This window comes from Mauremys reevesii, linkage group 13, assembly GCF_016161935.1.
Source record: "Mauremys reevesii isolate NIE-2019 linkage group 13, ASM1616193v1, whole genome shotgun sequence".
In the NCBI taxonomy this organism is placed as follows: domain Eukaryota; kingdom Metazoa; phylum Chordata; order Testudines; family Geoemydidae; genus Mauremys; species Mauremys reevesii.
In genome coordinates, this window is record NC_052635.1 from 33,463,696 (window position 1) to 33,486,376 (window position 22,681).

General features: G+C 41.8%; 1 protein-coding gene across 2 annotated transcripts in view; it reads right to left on the minus strand.

Annotated features, from left to right (window-relative positions):
- Window positions 1-22,681, minus strand: part of B4GALT5 (beta-1,4-galactosyltransferase 5) — a 71,828-nt gene that overhangs the window by 16,967 nt on the left and 32,180 nt on the right. For both annotated transcript variants that reach the window (XM_039497752.1, XM_039497751.1), the window contains one exon: window positions 3,090-3,224. In XM_039497752.1, the coding sequence (XP_039353686.1) occupies window positions 3,090-3,207 (118 nt within the window). In that variant the 5' untranslated portion in view covers window positions 3,208-3,224. The remainder of the gene's footprint in view (window positions 1-3,089; window positions 3,225-22,681) is intronic.

The window sequence follows — 22,681 nt, forward strand, 5'->3', positions numbered from 1 at the left end:
TTGATGGCCACGGCTCCCCTGTTGACTTTGCTTCTGCCTCTCGCACTGCTGAAGTTCAGCAGTTGACAGGAGAGCGATCGGGGATCGATTTATTGCATCTACACTACACGTGATAAATTGATCCCCGATAGATCAATTGCTACCCGTCAATCTGGCGGGTAGTGTAGATGTACCCTAATGCTTTACCACCACATGGAGTAGTAGAGGAAAAAAGTGGTTCAATTGGTTTCTTTTTCCTTAATGTGTGGGTTTGCTTTCAGAAGTTAGATTAAACAGATTTTTACCAATTTTCATATATTAAAATTGACTGAACTGAGTTGCCATATCCAGTGGAAATTCTAGTCTTTTAATCAGGTAGTGAAGACTAAGTATGTGGTGAGCTACCTGTTGCTTGGGTAATTTGTGAATGCATTAACAAGCTAACTTTACAGTAGAAAAGCTTAAGAAAGGATGTGACCTAACACCCACCACGGCAACTCCCACTCCCTATTTACAAAGGCGAGGCAGAGTGAGTATCCTGGATTTTATTCATAAAAGTAACATTTATTGTGTAACACTCTTGACCCACTTGTTCTCACTATTGAAACCCCGTGACACAGCAGGGATTCGCCCTCATGAGGTGCGGTGCTTATCTGAAACTGACATTATTCCAGCCTGATACTGCATGAAGGTAGGTCGAGACTTTCGCAGTAGTGACTCACTTGTACTGTGTTAACACTGAAAGGAGCAGTTTCAACGGGACATCAGTTTGCCTAACTTAGTTTTAGAAAGAAATGCTGTCAGCGCTTCATTATAAGTAACCATTTACATTTAGAAAGGGTTTGCCGGTATAGTTTATACCATTTCCCCCAAACAAAATAAGCTATAGAAACAAAGGGTTTTTTTGCTGGTATAACTGTGTCTATTTATAGTAGGGATTTTGCTGGCACAGCTAGGTTGGTCAGGCCTGCGGGGTGTGCATGTGACCAAATTAGCTATGCTGGTAAAAGTCCCAAGTTTGAATTCTTTATGTAACCAGAAAAGCAAGACACGCTATACCAGTGGCCCCAAGTTTCTCCTCACTTACAAACTACTTGTTTACAAAATCAGACAAAAATACAAAAAAAAGTGTCACAGCCACTATCACTGACAAATTGCTGATTTTCTCATTTTTACCATATAATTATAAAATAAATCAACTGGAATATAAATATGGTACTTACATTTCAGTGTATGTATATAGAGCAGTATAAACAAGTCATTGACTGTATGAAATTTTAGTTTGTACTGACTTCGCTAGTGCTTTTTATGTAGCCTGTTGTAAAACTAGGCAAATATCTATATGAGTTGATGTACCCCATGGGAGGCCTCTGGGTACCCCTGGTTGAGAACCACTGACCTAGACGAGTGGTTCTCAAACTTAGTTGATTGCAACCCCCTAATTTGTGTCTGTAGTTGCCGTGGTAGGGTAAGCACAATTTCTAAAAGGAAAATGGAACACCATGTGGGGCTCGCCCAAACTGTCCTTTCCCTCCCTCCACACAGAGCTGGCCTGAGCCCCTCCCACCTCCGATAGCTCCATTGCTCATCCCCCCCCAAGCCCTTTTTTGGCAAAACTGGGTATTTGTCCCATTTGCTCTTGCCAGGGCTTAAAAAGGGGACAGTCCCAGCCAAAACGGCCCATACGATCACCCTCGGGTGTGGTAAGAGCTACGCAGAGAGCCCAGGCTGCTATGGGAAGCCCCAGATACTCCACCTGCCTTTTGCAGTGTGCCAGGCGCCCCAGAGCAGCCCCCCCAGGGCACGCTGCCCAGAGCAGGTGAAGGGGCTGGGGTTCCTCACAATGGCCCAGGATCCCTAGGCAGCTCTTACCACAGCTTAGATCTGGCTTCTGGCCTGGCCAGGGGCAGGGTCTTTGCGGGGAAGAGGAGGAGCAGGGGGCCCCATGGTGAGGGGGAGTTGGGGGAACCCAAATGTTCTTTGTGCCCAGGGCCACCATAAATCTTAATCCACCTCTGCACAGCAGACACTGCTACAGCAATTTTACGTACACTGCCATAGGTTTGGCTTGGGCTACCTAAATTAAAATACAATTGGGCACCTAAATTCCCTCTCTTCTGGGCTGCAAGTTTTGTTTTGTGTGCCCTAGGAACATAAAATTGCACTACGTGTCTAAAGAAAAAAAAAGATAAAAAGGATGAAGACCAGATTAAGAGAACTGGCAGAGAAATTCCTCAGGGGAAATTTAAATATAGGCCACTTTCGGAGGAGGAAGATGGGTATGTATGAAGAGCAATTTGGTTCAAATGGATCACTAAAATACAAAGGTGGTATATCCAAAGCATATGTCAAACTAGCATTACATTAGAGCAGCGGTCCCCAACCTTTTCGTCTGGCGGGCGCCAGACGAGGGACCGTGGCGGCGGTTGAGCATCCGCTGAAATGCAGTCAAATTTCAGTGGCGACGCCTCTCTATGATGCCGCTTGTCAGCGGCAAGCGGTGTCATCGAGAGGTGTCGCCGCCGAAATGCCCCCGAATTTCGGCGGGTGCTTGACCGCTGGCCAGGACACGGGCACATTTAGACACCCCCGCGGGCGCCACGGCACCCACGGGCACCGCATTGGGGACCGCTGCATTAGAGGGAATACAGTGTAAGCAGTTTAAAAAAACAACAAAAACAAAACAAAAAAAACAGGGGCCTGTAGTCAGAACCCCTGTATCTACTCCCACTTCTGAAACAAAAACAATTTAGGGCAGCTTCAGGTCCTTTCTTGCATGTGAACAGTGAGGCTCATAAGCATATGCATTTCTGTGTTATCCCTTCAAGAAAACAAAATGGGATTTCACAGATGTCACTCACTGTATCTCTAGAAAGCAGATGGAAGGAAAAGGATGCAACCCATTCTTGTCTTGTTTTGTCAATTCTTCAGTTACTAGAGGCATCTGAGGAAAGGGCCATATAGACCCTATAATATAATATAGAGGGTGACCTAAAAGCAAACTCTCCTCTCGTGTCTACCTGTGCATTCATTCTCCTAAGAAAAACTGTTTAGACTTTCCTATGGCAATGGAAATTCTAATCAAATTGACTTAATTACTAAAAATATACCTGAGTCATTCATGCTGCTGTTCCTCTTGGCATAGGCACTGCGGACCACCTGCTCATAAACCTGAGCTCCTATTGTTCTCATATTCTCACGAATCATGATGCCTTGGGCTTGCATCATGAAGAGGTAGGTGTTCACTGAAAGAAATAACCAGAGAGATTAAATTAGCAGCAAATTTTATAGGTAAGAGAAACTCAAATACTTAACCCTTTTTGGAACCATTCTGCTTCACCTCAGTTTCCTTGTGTCAAGAAGCTCTTTGGGGGACACATGACCAAGTTACCAGATGTGGGATGGGAAAGATCATACAATTTCACATGACTATATCTAAGGCATATTTCAAAACGGAACTGGAACAATAAAAGGAATTTAAACTATTTAGCCCTAAAATCCAGGACTGTATTTTATAGTTAGAGGCTACATTCCTACTAAACCCTGATACCACTGGGTCACATTTTTAGTAAACCAGGAAATACAGGACTTTGTAAATGGAGGACTTTAATAAGAGTGAATTTAGGGTTTTGGTGCTGATGGTGCACTACAGCCTGATTAGTAACAGAAATCAGCACATAAACATGGAATTTATTCCATTTTCATTAGCCTTGAAGCTCACCTTTAGTCAGTATACTAGCAAAGCCCGTCTGTTGGGATGCTTAGAACTAGACTAGTAAGTAGTAATAACTCTACCTTTACTCATCATGTATCTTTTTATATGTTAAGTCCTCTGCTGCCTTTTGTCTGGTCCCCTTCTGCCTTTTCCAAGGCCCCTACGTATCATGTTTGGACATATGCATTTTTGTGCCACCAGTCATTTTGGACAAAAAAGGATTTTTTAAAAATAGATTTACCCTTACTGGCAGCATTACTAATAAAGACAGATGACATATGCCTTTCCTGGCTTTCCGAGGAACATACAGAGAACTTACAGCAGCACAGCTGTAAAATCTCCTGCTTAGCTGCTCTATCCCATTGGGAGAGCTCTCCCATTGACATCATTAAACCATTCCCAACAAGCAGCGGCAGGTATGTTAGCAGGGAGGCTCTCATGCCGTCATAGTGCTGTTCACATTTACACCGACAGAAGTGCCACTTATGTCTCTCAGTGGGGTGTTTTTTCACACTTCGGTGCAACCTAAGTTATACCAACAAAAGTGCTAGCTTATACACAGCCTCAGACAATTTCTAAATAAAGTCTATTTGAACAACTGCACCAAGGCCACAGATTATTAATGACAAAGAAGATGTATCCTAGAAGCGAGTTACATTGTATAGGGCCGAGTTGTTCTACGGCCACCTTTAAAAAAAAAACAAAAAACTTTTGGACAACTTTGAAAGCACAGAGCAGAGCATCTCACCCCACAGGCTGCCACTAGCCTGATAGCAGAAACCCCTACCACAAGGAGGGGGTTAGCCATGTGGAATAGAATAAGGGACAGGCATGTAATAGTCTGTGAGGGGATTTCTATCTATTTTTAAAGAAAATTGCTAAAAGAATTGTGTAGAAAGAGGAAATTTTATACCTGGCCCAAAATTAAAAGATAAATAAGGCTCACTGACAAATTTACATAGGTTTTGTAAAAAGTGTGATAAAGAAGTCTACATACATTCTCCTTCTGGTTTTATCTTTTATCTTTCATTTACATTTTAATATGCTACAATGAATAATTCCACGAAAGGCCATGGGTTGGCTCAGGAAAATGTGATACAACTTAATATTCTGACATACAATTCTGCAAAAGGTATTAAAAGGTATTAAAAAATACCTTCTGATGGCTCAGCTGATGAGGCATGATTTTTGGCAAGGTCCTAGAAGCAGCAGGGGTTTCTGCCATTTGGATAGTGACAATTTATGGAGTGAGATGCCTTTTTTCCCTTTCTACGCTTTGTAAAAACTCTTTTGGACAACTCAGAGAAGAGGGTACAATGACCCAGGTGTCAGCCTTGGCACATAAAAGCTCTCCTCAGTGTACATGCCAAGGCAGCGCTTTAACATGGCTTGTGTAGTCACGGCAGAGCTGGTGCACTGTTCACTGGCACTTTACAGCGCTGAAACTTGCTGCACTCAGGGGGTGTTTTTCCACACCCCGGAGTGAGAAAATTGCAGTGCTGTAAATTGCCAGTGTAGACAAGCCTGAGTATCACTGCCCTAAACCAAGTGGTCCCATCTTTGCTTTGAGCAAAATTCTGTCTAATCAGCACTGTCTCTAATCTGTTTCTCAGCACTTCCAAAGATGGTCACGCCCTTATTTCAAGAGACTGTTTTCCTTATAGCCTAGCTGCCCTCAGTGACAAGTGTCTTCCTCTGTGACTGGAATGTTCCCAATGTCTAAGATCATACCTCTGCCCCAGAGGACAATAACCCCTTTTAACCTCAGATAAGATGTTTTACAGCACTTTGAGGGTGAAGCATTATGCAAATACTATGTATTTGTTATTGTATTCCCCGACCCTTTAATCAGGTTTCTTGCGGGCTAAAAGAATTCATTTTCACTAATCTTTTCATTGTCAGATCTTCAGTTCCCTTTTGCCAGTTTGCATCACAATTCTAATGAGATTTAAAATGTTTGTATTCATTTGGGGGGCTTGAAGAGGAGAGGAAAAAACAGACTGTTTGAAAGTAGAGGAAACATGCAGGTTAAATTAACCCAACACAGGTAAATTATTTAAACAAGAGTATTTAAAAGTGACCCAAGGCCCCCTGAAGCAGTGAGATGGAAAAGCTATAAGGAGAGATGAAAATACTAACAAGTTAAGCAAAGATGACATTCATTAAAAAGGAGGCCCTCAGCACAAGGGTGAGCAGTAAACCAACAAAATACCTCTGAACCCAAAGACAAGGACCATACAGTTTTGTAACAAGCAACTGACTTTCTATTGCAACATACAGAACAAAGGCTTAACTTGGAAAAACAAAGGTTGGCTCATACCAGAAAGCTCCAAAGCTTATTATGCACCCACTCAGTCACTGAAAGCCCAGGTTAGAAAGGTTACTCTAGGGCAGTGGTCTCCAAAGTGGGGTGCGCGCACCCCAGGGAGTGCACAAGAGGAGCGCCGCTGGAGCAGTCTCAGGCCACCGCCTCCTGCCCCCACACCTCCGAAGAAGCAGGAGTTTGGGTGTGGGCAGGGGCTTAGGGTAGCACTTACCGCGGGGGGGCTCCCCAGAAATGGTGACATCCCACTCCGTCAGCTCCTAGGTGGAGGCGTGACCAGGCAACTATACACGCTGCCTCCACCTGCAAGCACCACCCTCGCAGCTCCCATTGGCCGCGTAATAGGAGCTGCGGAGCCAATGCTAGTAGTGGAGGCAGTGTGCAGAGCCACTAGGAGCTGAGAGAGAGGGATGTCGCTGCTACTGGGGAGGCGCGGTTTCCCCTAGAGATGCGACCCCCCTCCCCCAAGCACCCGCGGTGCCCTCCAGGCCACCCCTCTCCCCGAAGATTTAGTCAGGGATATACAGTATAAGACATGGACAGATCGCAGGCCATGAATCTGCCTCTCATGGTGCTGCTGCGGCAGCTGGACCTCTTGTTGTGGGATTTGGCAAAAAAGTTTTTGTTTATTATGCCTCATGTAGATTCCGGGACTGCCTCCGCAGCTGCCCTGCTGGGGCCAGGGAAGGGGCGCCTATCCCGCAGCCCCAGCCCCCCCGCAGCAGGGACAGGCGCTTCTCCCCCGCAGCCCAGGTGCTGCTGCGAGAGACAGAGCACTGGGGGAGTCCTCTCTCCCAGCAGTAACCCCAGAACACCCTCCTCCACAGCCCCACCCCAGAGCCTGCACCCCCAGCCGGAGGCCTCACCCCCTGCACCCAACCTTAAGCTGTCATGGGATAAAAGGGAAGGACCTTTCATGGATTGAGAACTGGTTAAAAGACAGGGAACAAAGGATAGGAATTAATGGTAAATTCTCAGAATGGAGAGGGGTAACTAGTGGTGTTCCCCAAGGGTCAGTCCTCGGACCAATCCTATTCAATTTATTCATAAATGATCTGGAGAAAGGGGTAAACAGTGAGGTGGCAAAGTTTGCAGATGATACTAAACTGCTCAACATAGTTAAGACCAAAGCAGATTGTGAAGAACTTCAAAAAGATCTCACAAAACTAAGTGATTGGGCAACAAAATGGCAAATGAAATTTAATGTGGATAAATGTAAAGTAATGCACGTTGGAAAAAATAACCCCAACTATACATACAACATGATGGGGGCTAATTTAGCTACAACGAGTCAGGAAAAAGATCTTGGCGTCATCGTGGATAGTTCTCTGAAGATGTCCACGCAGTGTGCAGAGGCGGTCAAAAAAGCAAACAGGATGTTAGGAATCATTAAAAAGGGGATAGAGAATAAGACTGAGAATATATTATTGCCCTTATATAAATCCATGGTACGCCCACATCTCGAATACTGTGTACAGATGTGGTCTCCTCACCTCAAAAAAGATATTCTAGCACTAGAAAAGGTTCAGAAAAGGGCAACTAAAATGATTAGGGGTTTAGAGAGGGTTCCATACGAGGAAAGATTAAAGAGGCTAGGACTCTTCAGCTTGGAAAAGAGAAGACTAAGGGGGGACATGTTAGAGGTATATAAAATCATGAGTGATGTTGAGAAAGTGGATAAGGAAAAGTTATTTACTTATTCCCATAATACAAGAACTAGGGGTCACCAAATGAAATTAATAATTAATAATTATTATTAATTATAATTATTAATTATAATTATTAATTATAGTCTCAGTGCAAAGTTGTTTTTGCATCCATAAGTGAGACACGGTGACGGAATGGAGGAGGCAGTGAGACTTACTCCTTGAAGACTGTCCAGTTTGATGCAACTGTTTGGACTCTGCTTGCTGCCTAGGTAGACTCTGCAATTTAGCCATCATAAGAATGGCCATACTGGGTCAGACCAATAATCCATCAAACCCAGTATCCTGTCTTCCAACAATGGCCAATGACAGGTGCCCCAGCGAGAATGAACAGAGCAGGTAATCAAGTCATCCATTCCCTGTTGCTCATTCCCAGCTTCTGGCAAACAGAGGCGAGGGACACTTCAGAGCATGGTTTTGCATCCCTGTCCAACCTGGCTAATAAACACTGATGGACCTATCATAACTATTCAGTACGATTCCAACAGCTCTTAACTAAGGTTTTAGTCTCTCTTGCTACAAATAGATTCTAGAGTCTCTAAAAAGCTTTGTTATATAGGTACAGTAAGCCGTGAAAGTCTGGTGAACAAGAGAAGCAAGCAGTGCAGTAGGAGTGGTATATCACTGAGGCTATAAGGAAGGATAGGTAGTACTACAACAACTAAACAATGGCTTCCAAAGGCTTGGCCTTAACATGCAAGAAAAATTAAATATAGGAAGACTAGGTCTACATTTGATTGTAATACAATACGAAAAAAAAAGTTAAGCAGAATTGATTTCCCTGAATATGTTAGTCTGCAATTGTGAAATTTTAAAATTTAGCTATTTACAGTCTAACGTATTGTTAAAATTAAGAATATTTGGGGCTTACTGTTTTTAAGGAACCATTTGTAATAATACTTTGCCCACCTGTCAAAGGTTACATTTAAAAACATTTGCTGAGCACTGGGAGATGATGTTATCTCTGACTTATACAGGGTGAAGACGACGCACAGAGAGAATAAGTAATTTCTCCAAAGTCACACAGCAAAGCAGAGCTGGGATTAGCAGGCAGATGTGCCAACTCCAAAGCATCTTTAAAATCAAAAACATACTTACTCCACCCCACTCACTTTTTGAGCCATAGGTCTCAATGCCTCTGGTATGTAATTCAGGGATTTGTAGGTGCTTCTAATACCTTTTGCTAGGGAAAATTTGTTGTGCATTGAAAAGCACTGACAAGAGACTACAAGAGTTTCCCATGCCTTAGAGGTGTGTCATACAAAAGGATGTGTAACAGATTTCCCTTTACAGATCTGAGACATGCTGCTCTGTTCAGTACAGTGATTTTAGTGGTAAAATGGTAAGTGGAGGACATTAGTGACAGTTCCACTTTCAGATGAAAAACATCAAAACAGACTGAAAATTAGTGAAGTACTGTGGTTCTTTCTCGTCCGTTTCATAGGAAGCACACAACATGCATCATGCTAACTACTCAGTTTAAGATACTTATCTGCATCATGCTCAGTCATAGAAGATGGGTTTTTGATGCGCATCTTTTTGTGCAGTTTTTAGTTTAGAAGCATTAGGGCAGTGGGTCTCAAACTTTTTTTTTTTTTTTTTTTTACACTGGCGACCCTTTTCAGATTGCAAGTCTCTGAGTGCGACCCCCCCCCCCAATAAACTAAACACATTTTTTAATATATTTAACACCACCATTATAAATGCTGGAGGCAAGCGGGGTTTGGGGTGGAGGTTGACAGCTCGTGACCCACCATATAATGACCTCACGACCCCGAAGGGTCCCAACCCCCAGTTTGAGAACCCCTGCATTAGGGGATAGGAACAGTTCTGTGGCTTGTAGAGCACCATGCTATTTGCTGATTCTGAACAAATGATTAAGAGAGCCTTTACTTCACTATGCCATATACTCACAGGAAATCGTTCCATCACATTTCGTGAGTAGTAAGAACAAATAAGCATAGGACCCAGTGTCTTCCTGCTTAAAACACAGGCTTGTCCAGTTTACTGAGTATTCTGTTTTTACCTCTGTTCCATTTAATAGGTTAGATCAGAGGTGGGCATACGACGGCCTGCGGGCCACATCCGGCCCGCAGGACCATCCTGCCCAGCCCTTGAGCTCCCGGCCAGGAAGGCTAGTCCCTGGCCCCTCCCCTGCTATTTTCCCTCCCCCAAAGCTATGCGGGCAGCCCTCTGGGAGGCAGGGGGGTTGTGTGCTCCTGCCGAGCAGCGCGTCTGGCTCCAGCCGAGCAGCGTGTCTGGCTCCGGCCGAGCAGCGCGGCTGCCAGACATGCTGCTCTGAGCAGCATGGTAAGGGGGCAGGAGTCCCAGGGGGCAGTCAGGAGACAGCGGGCGTTGGATAAGGGGTGGGGTCCCAGGAGGGGGCGGTTAGAGGACAAGGAGCAGGGTGAGTTGGATGGGTCAGGGGGCAGAAAGTGGGAGGGGGCGAGAGCCAGGCTGTTTGGGGAGGCAGCCTTCCCTGCTCAGCCCTCCATACCATTTTGCAACCCCAATGGGGCCCTCGGGCCAAAAAGTTTACCCACCCCTGGGCTAGATGATGCATAACCTAGTAGATGCTGCAAGACAAGACACTGTTGACTTTCATGAGACTGCAGCAGGAATCCTTAACAGACTGTCTCAGCAGTTACCATCTCATGGAAAAACTGAAGAAAGAAAAACAAGTCTGTTTAAATCTGAGATGGCTGATTGTCATTTCAGATATTAACCCCTTTGGTAAAATGATTAGTGAGATACCTGTCCAGAGAACACATTGTAAAGCCAACATGCTAAATGCAAAGAGAAGCCACAATGGTTACCACCACCTAATCTTATGGGAAGACAGCCTATTTTTCAGCATTTGAATGCCAATGCTGGAAATGATTCATCACCATTAAAAAAATGCTGCCATTATTAGGCACCTTAAAATTATCCATAACTGGGACATGTGATTTGTTCAGCTAATCATGGAATCAGATTACAGGAAGCCATATTAAGCACTACAGTCTTTATCCATATAAAGCTCTTAAAACAACTTCAATGGGAGTCATGGTTGTGAAGCATGGCTATCTATGGGCTTGATCATGGCATGCTGAAGTCTTGAATAAGGAATTTCTGAACTGCACTCAAACCTCCCCAATAGAAGTTATTAGCTTCCAAGCAGAGTTTCAAGTTATTGGTTTTGACCTATAAAATGATGAGTAATTTGGGACTATTCTACTTACAGACTGCTTCTCTCCATGCAAAACTGGCACAGCTATGAGCAGCAGCAGAACTCAAGATACCAAATATCCTGTTGCTGTTTTGTCTGCAAAAGAATGTGCATATGTACACATGCAGTTGCAGTGTTTGTTCAGGTTGAACTATGCTTCATCCGTGCAGTAATTCTTGGAATGAGATCTTGTTGATCTAATGCAGGGGTAGTCTAAAATAGGCAGACCACAAGCCAAGGAACCAGCTAGAGCGAATGGCCCAGGATAGAAGACTATGGAGATCTGTTGTTGGCAGCCCACACCCCGGTTGGGGTGACGGGCATGAATGATGATGAATGACAAGCCAAAGCAAGATCACTAGATGCTTTTGAATGGACTCTGAAATCTTATTTAATTATCATTATTGTTGTTTTATTACTTTCTTGAGTCTGGACTTTGACTATACCTTTGACCAAGAAATTTGCACCTTGACAAAAAATAATAGACTATCCCTGATCTAATGGATCATTCATGATTATTACTATTAAATTATGTTTGCATAGTGCTTTTCATCTCATGGCAGCACAAAGTAATTTACAAGCTATATTTATACCAAAGGTGGCAGACAACTGATATACAACTTGTTGCATGACAATGGAGGGAGAGAGATGCTGGTTAAGGCCAACTTGGCTAGGATTTATAAATATGAATCCAGATTTAATCAAACTTTAGTCTCAACATCATTTATGGCATCCAACTGCAGTTAGAAATTCCCACTCTTGAGATGTGACAGTATGGTGGATCTGAGAGAGAGACAGATAACCTTATAAGCTTCTAACAAAGGAAAGAATGGCCATGGCCTAAAAACTACAGACACAAGTTTCGCTACAAAACTATAGATGGGAATAGCTTTAACTGTGAGACAAAGCCCAATTACATAGTCAGTGCTGCAGCTGCCTGTAATAACTTTTCAGTTGGCATTTTAGTAACCCTTCTAACAAAGGAATAGAATAACCTCTTCTCATGGGAAATGAATTTAACTTCACTATAATGATCTGCCAACAGTGGGAAACTTTCCAGTTCAGAGGCTTATTAGGAAGAGGTCCTGAACAACTATTCCTGCTAACCAGTCTATGCAAGAAGGGATAAGAGTCCAGTGAAGGTCACTGTCTGTTAGCATGTTTCTGAAATAAGAGGAAGAAAGAAATGCTTCCTTTAGAGTTTCATTGTTGGGAGGAAACAGCAAGAACATCTTGTCTGTTTTATTAATGAAGTAATGCACTCAGCAGCAGATGGTATGAAGATAAAGATACAGTAGGAACTGCTAGACAACAGCCAGGAAGGGCACGGGAGGGAGGGAGGAATTCAGTTAACAGACAGCAACCTGAGAGAATCAAAGGGGTGGGTTCACACACTACAGAAACAGTTATCAGCTTGGAGTACTGGGGCCCAATGTTTCCTGATGAGACCATCTTCCCAGACTACTATTAAAAAAAACCCAAACCACGACCAACAAAAAAGCATGCAGTATGGTTTAGGGGCTCTCGTATCAACCTCTGTTTCTACAGTATCTGACATTCTTCCTAGGGTGACCAGATGTCCCGATTTTATAGGGACAGTCCCTATTTTTGGGTCTTTTTCTTATATAGGATCCTATTACCCCCCATCCCCATCTCGATTTTTCACACTTGCTGTCTGGTCACCCTAATTGATTTGTAAGTAGGCCTGAAAGCCTTGTTTAATGCATATGGACCACTTCTGAATTAACAAAAAAATATTCTAATCAAGCTATGTTAACTTTTTCAGGAAAACTAGGGTTTATGGAATGCTATTCACCTGCATTCCAGAATGTAACTGGTACCAATCCCAACTGTCATCTAGGGACAAGTCTGACAGCAAGCTCCAGAAATTATTGACCCTAAGAGTATAAGCTCTTCAGGGCAAGGGCCATCTTTTTCTTACATGTTTGTCAAGCATCTAGCACAACAGGACCCTGATCCATCGTTGCGGCTCCTTGGCACTACTGCAGTACAAAGGCTGAACTCAGCTTTTGGAAATAATGCAAAGCTGAAAATATTACACAAAATATTGCACTCAGCAGTACACATGCAATATGCTAAAGAATCTGAAAAACAAATCTCTTAAATAATTAATTTATTACAGTAGCATAGAAGCTCCAATCATGACCAGGACACCATTGTTTTTGTCCACTTAGTACAGACAGACATGTTCCCTTCTGCAAAGACCTTGCAATGTGGCTTAAGAGACAAACTGATGTAATAACCAACAGAGCCTTCTCTACAGCGACTCTTTTGTTAGTCTTCCAGCAGCATTCCAGCCCCAGTGCAGCTCCATTGGTGGTAGCAGCGGTGAGAGCTTTTACCGAAGCTCAGCACAGACAAAGCCTTAAATAACTGTGCAATTCCTTCACTGTTAGGCTACCAAGAGTACAAAGTGGGCACTTAGCGATTAGGAGGCTGGATTTTTTTTTTAATTTTCCCTCCCCATATTGTACATGCAAAGATACACCTGCAATTCTACTGGCCCTCTACCTAATTTAAATAAGAAGAAAAAGTATTCTCCAACTATGCATAGGTCTTGAATTTATATTAATTTTAAAGAACAAATGCTTATTCTTAAATGTGGTAACACTGGTATCACCCCTTTATCTACCATGTATTAATAAGTTATTACTTGCTGAACTATTTATAGCACTAGCTAGGCTAAAAATTAACAGTGCAGAGGCACCACACGCAAGTAATTACAAAACATTTACCCAGAACTGGCAAGTTTTCAAACTGTACATGCATGGATTGACTGGAGAAACAGATCAGACATCATCAAGTATTGCTTAACCAGAAATGGAGTATTTCTCTCTATATATGCTATCTCAGAAATGTCAAAGTATTTTGAGGCTTCAAAAGAGGAGGATTTGTAGATTTTTTTTTAAGACTAGAAGGGACCTATGATCATGCAGGCTGACCACCTGCAAAACACAGGCCATAGAATGTCACAGGAATTTCTGCATCCAGCCCATACCTTCTGGTTGAGTTACAGCATTTTGTTTTTAAACCAAAGACCTCCAGTCTTGGTTTACAATCTTCGGGTGAAGAAGAATGTACAACTCACAGTAAATTGTTCCAGTGGTTATTTGGGACGATTTAACTTCAAGAGAACTAGCTTCTAAAATACATACTGTTCATTTGAGTGTGCCTTTCATCCAGGGACCTCAAAGTTGATATATTAAATCTCAATCTCTCTGAGGTAGCTGAGTTGTTATATGATTAACCATAAAAACTGGGAGCCAGAATTCTAACCCTAGCTCTGGTACATACTTGATGTGTGGCCCCAGGTAAGTAATCCCCCAAGGGTAAACTATGTCCTGGATCTTCCATCTATAAGAGGAGGGAATAACTGCTCCTTGCCATAAATCAGTATGGTCATACAGTGCTATGAAGGTGTAGGGATGTTGTTTTTAATATATTATTAGCTAAGTGTATACTGTCATTTTCTGAATGGCAAACAGGCACATAATTTAAACTACTTGTCTACTGTCAGTACCAAACCAGTCAGAAATAAAACCCAGTCCTGATTCCCAGTCTCCTGCTGCAATCACTAAACCTTTTCTCACAAAAAGTGATACACCTGGGAGGAAAAAAATATGGAGCACCTCAACGATCATTTGCCTAAATTAATGATTACCTTTCCTAGCAAAAAGAATGAGGAGTACTTGTGGCACCTTAGAGACTAACAAATTTATCTGGGCATAAGCTTTCGTGGGCTAAAACCCACTTCATCAGATGCATGCCTTCCTAGCAAGATTCTGATTCTCTTACTTTAAGGTAATTAGAGTTCATGAAGAGATGCAATTCCACATTAGCTTGCCTCTTGTTTACATTCCTTCCCTCCCCCTTCACAACTATGCAGATGTCATTGTCTCTCCATTTACTGTAATCAACCAAGGAGAGAGTTAAGAGACCAGACTAACTTCTTGCAAGAGTTTCTCTTTCCCCAGGGCCAGTAACACTGTCTCTAAGAGGAAGGGAAACATCAGCTGTGGATCCGATTTTCCACTAAGACAAGGAAAGTAATGCTATTGTGTCCAATTAGGACTTATGGGCATTACACAGTTAAGTCTATAATGCCACAGACTCTCTCTTCAATGAGCTGAGTACCAATATCAGTAACCAACACCTTATCTCTTCTTAACGTGGCACCACCTATGTCCTGTTGAGAACCTGAACCCTGGCAAATGCTTACAGTTCAGCATGTAGGAAACAACAGCAAGAGCCAAGTCAGAGTCCCAAACACCACCTCAGCACTGCTTTTATTGTAAGACCTTCATAAATCCGTCATTCACTGAGCACTGATTCCTCACTATCCTTAGGCAGACTGGGATCTTTACTTAATTTACAGAGCCATCTGCTTTCAATAAACAAGTTCCTGGGGAGGAAGAGAGGGACCCATGCTCTCCATTAAATGCAAGAGATCCAACTAGTTAGTTCCTACTACCACCCCCATTCCTCGGGCCAGGTGGCGGCAAGAGTGCCGCAGAGGCAAAAACCTTTTAAGAGAGAGCACCAAATGCCAGTAAAGGAATGCTCAGGTCAATCCACAGTCAGCCTCAACTAGATCTAAGAAAGGGTCTCCTGAACTCCTGGACTAGGGGAGGGTGTATGTATAATGTCATTCATTCCCCTCCCCAAACCAAGAAAGCACCATGTTTTTCGGCAGTCTTTCAGTTTCACCTTCAAGTTCCGGACACCAAGAAAATCATACAGGAGTGGAGGCTAAATTTGAGCTATTTCCTGCACTTCTTCAAAATAAAGCCACTACCTTTATTTATATGGTGTTTCTAGCCCATATAAATAAACTTTGCAGGCCCAACTTTGCAGGCCCAAAATTCAGACACTCTGGAGCAGGCTGCTACATCCAGGGAAGAATAGACAATAGAAATCATTTTCTTAAAAATTTAAAGCCACTATCTATATCACATTCAATTTAAAGAAAAATAGCATTTGGACTTGCTAAATCCTTTAAATTAGAAAAAGATTATCTATGCCCAGGAGAGATTACAAATTATTTTTAGCCTGGAAGATTTTAAACAGACTAATGGGTTTATCTGGTTTGGTGGATTAAATAAAGCCTTGCCATCCAATCCAATCCAATCCTAGCTTCCTAACCAAGTTTTAGCACCCCAGCCATAAGAATTAAACAGTTTATGGCATGCAGTCATTTGGGACATTCCACATTTCTCAGACAGGAGTAAGATACTTGATATACTTCTCAGCAGTGCAGTTTCAATTCACTACTGGTGAAGATGAAATGAATCTAAGCTGTTAAAACAACAAACTAGGAGCTGTGGCTGCAACTGAACTATTCTTACGGAGGCCAAATGTGTGCGTTTCTGGTCAATCGTCAGATAATAGGTGTCTCACCCCTACCAGGGGTCTAGGTTTAATTCAAATTCTGATTAATCTCTTTTACCTAATGAGAAAGCTATAGACTTGACTGATTAACATTCTTGCATGAGACTTGAATGTTAAAGTTAATAGTGCAAAAGGAAAGCACACACTCTAAATTCTCCAGTGCAAGTGCAAGGCTTGCAATTAATTTTTTTTTAAAACATGGAAATGGAACATATTTGCTCTACAGTTATTGAAACATACGTGGGAACTCATGATGACATTTTTTAAGAGTAGAACCAGGCCCTAAAATATTTGAATATTCTTTCCATCTTCAAAACTTGGGTTGAAAAATTCTGTGCCAAAGCCAAAAGGGATTGTGAGGCAGTGCGCACAGCTTGGAGGGTTGCATCGTTTGTCTCCAGTGTGGCAAAACTGAAGAAAATTTGAGATTCAGCCTCTAACTTCAACATCCACTCAGTGTGCAGCAGCAGTCAAAAAAGCAAACAGAATGTTGGGAGTCATTAAGAAAGGGATAGATAATAAGACAGAAAATAGCATATTGCCTCTGTATAAATCCATGGTACGCCCACATCTTGAATACTGTGTGCAGATGTGGTTGCCCCATCTCAAAAGAGAAATACTGGAATTGGAAAAGATTCAGAAAAGGGCAACAAAAATTATTAGGGGTATGGAACAGCTGCTGTATGAGGAGAGATAAATAAGACTGGGACTTTTCAGCTTGGAAAACAGATGACTAAGGAGGGTTATGATGGAGGTTGAAAATCATGACTGGTGTGGAAAAAGTAAATAAGGACGTGTTATTTACTCCTCATAACTCAAGAACTAGGGGTCACCAACTGAAATTAATAGGTAGCTGGTTTAAAACAAACAGGAAGTATTTCTTCACACAACACACAGTCAACCTGTAGAACTCTTTGTCAGAGGATGTTGTGAAGGCCAAGACTATAACAGTGTTCAAAAAAGAACCAGATAAATTCATGGAGAATAGGTTCTCAAAGGGATAGTGTCCCTAGCCTCTGTTTGCCAGAACCTGGGAATGGGCAGCAGGGGATGGGTCACTTGGTGATTACCTGTTCTGTTCATTCCCTCTAGGGCACCTGGCACTGGCTACTGTCAGAAGACAGGACACAGGGCTAGATGGACCTTTGGTCTGACCCAGTATGGCCATTCTTATGTTCTGGTTCATATGCAGTGTCAACAATATTCCTATTTCACATAAACATGTTTACTCCCTAAAAGCAATATAAAAATCTAAACAAACAAAAAAAATCTCCTGCCAAGGTTTCAAACCCTCATAATGAGGCTAAAGAGTCAAGACACAACCGGGGCATGGAGCTCAATATTTCAGATATTTCAGGATACAAAGTTGTCTGTCTACGAAGCCTATGTTCTCAGGAATTTTTTAGTGCAAAAGGCAATATAAGCACAAGCTGTTATTCTGATTTCAAGGCAGATACAATTAACCTAGTAAAACTTAGTACAGTTTCAAGGCTCCTTTGTAGTAATGGGACTTTAACCTTTTTTATCTTAACTGCACCTAATGACTCATCTCCCCCTTATTATTTACTTTAGTCATTGTTAAACATGGTGGAAAATAAAAGTGACATTTCAATATGCATTTTTTCTAAACCTTTTCAGTCCTCCAGCTTGAAACTTGTTAAGTTTCACTGTTGGATTCACACCACTTCCAATTGTTTGAAGGATTTATTTTATTTTTTAATCACGTGGATGATTGTGCCAACAGTTTGGTGCCCCACATCAAAAAAAATGGGTCACTTACTTTTCACAATATAGTAGAAGTTTCCTGTTGGGAAGACATTCCCCACAGAATGTCAGAACTAAAACTGCAGAGTAAACCTATGGCCCAAAACAATTTCAGACTTCTGGTCTACTTCACTACAGCAGAGTTTCCTGTCAGCAAGGTCCACTATACTTATGGAAAGTTTTTTTTAAAAAGTTTGGCTTCAAAACAAAATAATGCCTTTAACAATGTATTGAGGTCAATAGACTAAGTTACTTCTAGATTTAAAAATCAAACGATTGTGTTCCAATGCAGCTACAAAAATCATACAAAGTACCCAGATGCTGCATAAGATTTCAGAGGGATTCTTATTGTCTGACATTAAAAACTGCAACACTGTAACAAAACTGCTGCAACTGCTATAACAGAAGAAAGATGCAACCTTGATGCTCTGGTATCAAGGCTGCCATTTCATATAAGAATCATGTGGTTATGTGATAGGTGTTTATATTAGGCTCTCTCAGGAATTATTTATGTAGACTTTGGATAACTTTAAAATATTTCTTCCACTGGCTGGCAAACAGCTGATAGAGATGGCATTATTCAGAAGGTCCAACTCACTGCTAAAGGATAGAGTTGCTATTTGGTTAGGAAGAAGTTATTCTTCTACCCATGATGAATGTCTTTATCCCTTCTGGTTAACAAATGCACCAGACATTCATTCGCAGGAAAGCAGAGATCAGGACCAGCCAGACCCAAGTTTAGGCAGGTGAACGAGGATTGTGCTCTAGACCAGAACTAATGATAGCTGGGTCCTTATTTCTGAACTGCCTATTTTGTGAGAACATTCAGAAAAAGGGATATTTTATGGGGATACAAAGTTGCCTGTCTACGAAGCCTATGTTCTCAGGAATTTTTTAGCGCAAAAGGCAATATAAGCACAAGCTGTTATTGTTAAACAGGAAGGCAATGTTTATTTAATCAACTGCCAGTTCAACTTAGTATTGAGAAAGTTATCTTTCCATTTTAGGTTCAGTGTTTCCAACATTCATTAGCAGGTTTTCAATGTTAAAATATTAATGTAATTTACAAAGCTTACTCCAGGGATATCCCTACCTTCATGGCTGAAACAATGTTTTTTTGTTTCCAACCTCTTTGGGGAAGGTGGAGGGGAGGAATGGAAAAAAGATGAGGTTCTCTCTCTCCTCCCCCAACGAGAGACAGACAGACACACACTCTTTTAAAGGCCAAACATACATTCAATGTAAGCAACTGGAATTCTAAATGGACAACTGGCACCTGAAGGCGAGCAGAGACGTATTTACATATTTTTGAAGTGGCCACTGCATACGCTCAGTTACTTTGTTTACAGGAGGTGGCTTCTAGAAGCCATCATAATTTCCCCCCAATAGTTCCCACGTCCTTTTGGCCATGGAAAGCTATGTTTACCAAAACTACTGCCTGAAATGATCAGACATGGTCCTGTAAGACTGGTATGCCCCCTCCTTCACAGCAGGAACAAAATGCATTGCAGGTGAGGCAAAAGCACTACTAGACTTTACCACCAACAACATTATTTTTACTGTTACAATTGAATTAAAAAAATGTTTACAGTCTGATGTTAAGTGTTAACAAGGCTACCCTGGGAGACTGAAACAAGGAGGAGTCCTTGGGGCACCTTAGAGACTTATTTATTTGCCCAAATAAATTTGTTAGTCTCTAAGGTGCCACAAGGACTCTTCCTTGTTTTTGCTGATACAGACTAACACTGCTACCACTCTGAAACCTGGGAGACTAAGTTTATCAAGGGAAATAAGTACCTCATCACCACTGCCTTATAATCAGACTTCAGAATGCACCCTGAAGGCAATTAAGCAGTCCCCACCACAGCCTGCTGCTTTCTCTACAGCACAAAGACTTGTGTGCTATAAAATTCAGTTACCAGAATCCACTATTCTAAATTAGCTCTAACCAGTGGATCTGCTAGTGGTACTGTATGTTTTGTCGTTTGTCCAAACAGAAAAAAAGTAACCAATAAAATAAAATGCTACACCACTGCCATGAGGTCAAAAAAAAATAATCTTGTGGTGCATTTTATCCATATTGTGGAATTTTAGAAACTAAACTTGTTAAGAGCCAAGGCACTATCCTTGGCATTCTTGACAAATTCCAATACATTCTGCCTCCCTAAATTCCTCCTACAGCTTCAAGGATAGGGTATTCCACCCTTCCTATTCTCAACTATTCCATAGTGTTGATGTGAATTATTAAACTGTTGCCATGGTCCACTCTAAAGGCCACTTACACTTTTTTTTAGGGGAGGGAGAGGGGGGGAAATAGCCTTTTAACTACCTCTTCATTATATTATGAAGCTGCTTGGCTAATGGATCTTAGAGAACTTTGAGATCTCAAATGAACGGTGCTAGATGAGTGCAAAGAATTATTAGTATTCTCGCAAATCATCAAAACTTCAGGCTCCTCAAATCTACTATATTACTGGAATTCTGTTAAATCCACGCTTTTGCATCTGAGCTATTAAAACTTAAGACCTTACTGCACGACACTGATAGGAGTGGAGGAGTCAAAGTTTTAAAAGATTTCTCTTCCTGTTTCGTGAATGATTCAGAATTCTCACTGACTGATAGGAGAACAGGACAAAAATCGATAGAGCATAAGCTGCAATTAGGTTTGACAAGACAATTGACCAGTCAAATAATGTCAACTGACTATTATTCGACCACGATCAAATCTTGTCCAGTATTCCAGCAATGTAGATTGTGGCCTACTTTTCTGATTGCATCATAGTGCCACCTGTTAGCAAGCCTACTTAAATGTCTCAATCACTCACTTGACTAAATGTTAACACTGCCTGTTGGGAAATGGGTGAACTAACCTCATCCTGACTGACTGGAATCTTATAGAACAAACACTACAGTATATTTATATTCTGTATATCTTTGTTTGTACACCAGGTCATCAATGTACATGGTGGTTTACAAAACACATTCAACAAGGTAAAAGAGATAATCCCTGCCCTGAAGAGTTTACCTTCTAAACTGACTACAACCGTACAGAAGTTCACACAGAAGGGAGTGGTGGGAGGTAGATAACAATTCAGTCATTAAACCTCCTCCCTAACTAGAGAAAAGATGTACAGCCATCAAGCTCCATGAAAAATTGGTTTTCTGCCCACCTAGTGTAAGTGCATTTAAAAATGACTTTTCTTTTATAGTTACTATGCATTAATTTTCTTCTCTTTTTTAATAACAGTTCTGTCTTAAATAAATTTCAAATTTAAATGCTAACCTAACGTTAATAAAATGTTAATTATTGTTACTATTCTTTAGATCAGGGGTAGGCAACCTAAGGCACGGGTGCCGAAGGTGGCTCGCAAGCTCATTTTCAGCGGCACTCACACTGCCCGGGTCCTGGCCACCCATCCAGAGGCTCTGCATTTTAATGTAATTTTAAATGAAGCTTCTTAAACATCTTAAAAACCTTATTTACTTTACATACAATAGTTTACTTATATATTATAGACTTATAGAAAGAGACCTTCTAAAAATGTTAAAATTATTACTGGCACGCGAAACCTTAAATCAGAGTGAATAAATGAAGACTCGGCACAGCACTTCTGAAAGGTTGCCAACCCTTGCTTTAGAGCTTCACTTCATTGTGGGGTTTTTTTTTTGTGGGTAGTTAAAATAACTCAGGTAAGTAACTTGGGTTTTTTTATAATTAGGCATAAGTATTTAAGGCTAAATCCAGTGGAGACCATACAGTCTTGTTCTTTTTTTGTTATTGTTAGACAATAGTGAGGCAGACAATGAAGCACAACCTTTGGAAAGTGGGGAGGGCCCTAGATAGATGCCAAAATTGAGCTCCTATTCCTCCTAAGAGTACTTATAAGTACCAGGAGAAAACTGCAGTGTATCACACCTAATGCATGTAAGGGTATGTGCTGCTCCTGTCGAGTCTCACAATAAATAAAGGTACCAGCTGCAAAATTGAGTCCTTCACACCATGTCACTCAGTGATCCACTGAAAGGGTGAGGTGGGATTCAGAGTGAGGCCAAAATTCTTGACTTCTGGTTTCTAAAGATGAACACAAAAACCCTTCACTCACAAAAGCTAGGTCTAGGTCTACACTAGAGACCTGACAACGGCACTGCTGTACCAATGCAGCTGGCATCGCTGTACGATCTCTCATGTAGCTGTACTATCTCTCATGTGTTCTATGCCGACAGGAGAGAGCTCTCCCATCGACATAATTCAACCATCCCCAACAAGCACCAGTAGCTATGTTGATGGGAGAAGCTTTCCTGCTAAGGTAGCGCTGTGCACACTACCACTTATGCCAGCAAAACGTATGTTGCTCAGGGAGGGGTGTTTTTTCACACTCCTGAGTGTCGTAAATTTTTCTGACACAAGTGGTAGTGTAGACATAGGCTAAGAGTGACCTCCTCACAGTAGCAGCCTCCTACACACACAGTAGTGAAGTTTGGTCTCCTAAAGAGTAATTTCTGATTAAATAAATGGAATAGTGAGTCCTTAGTTCCAGTTGTCAGGGCTTAAAGCATTTACCCAACATTTACTGCCT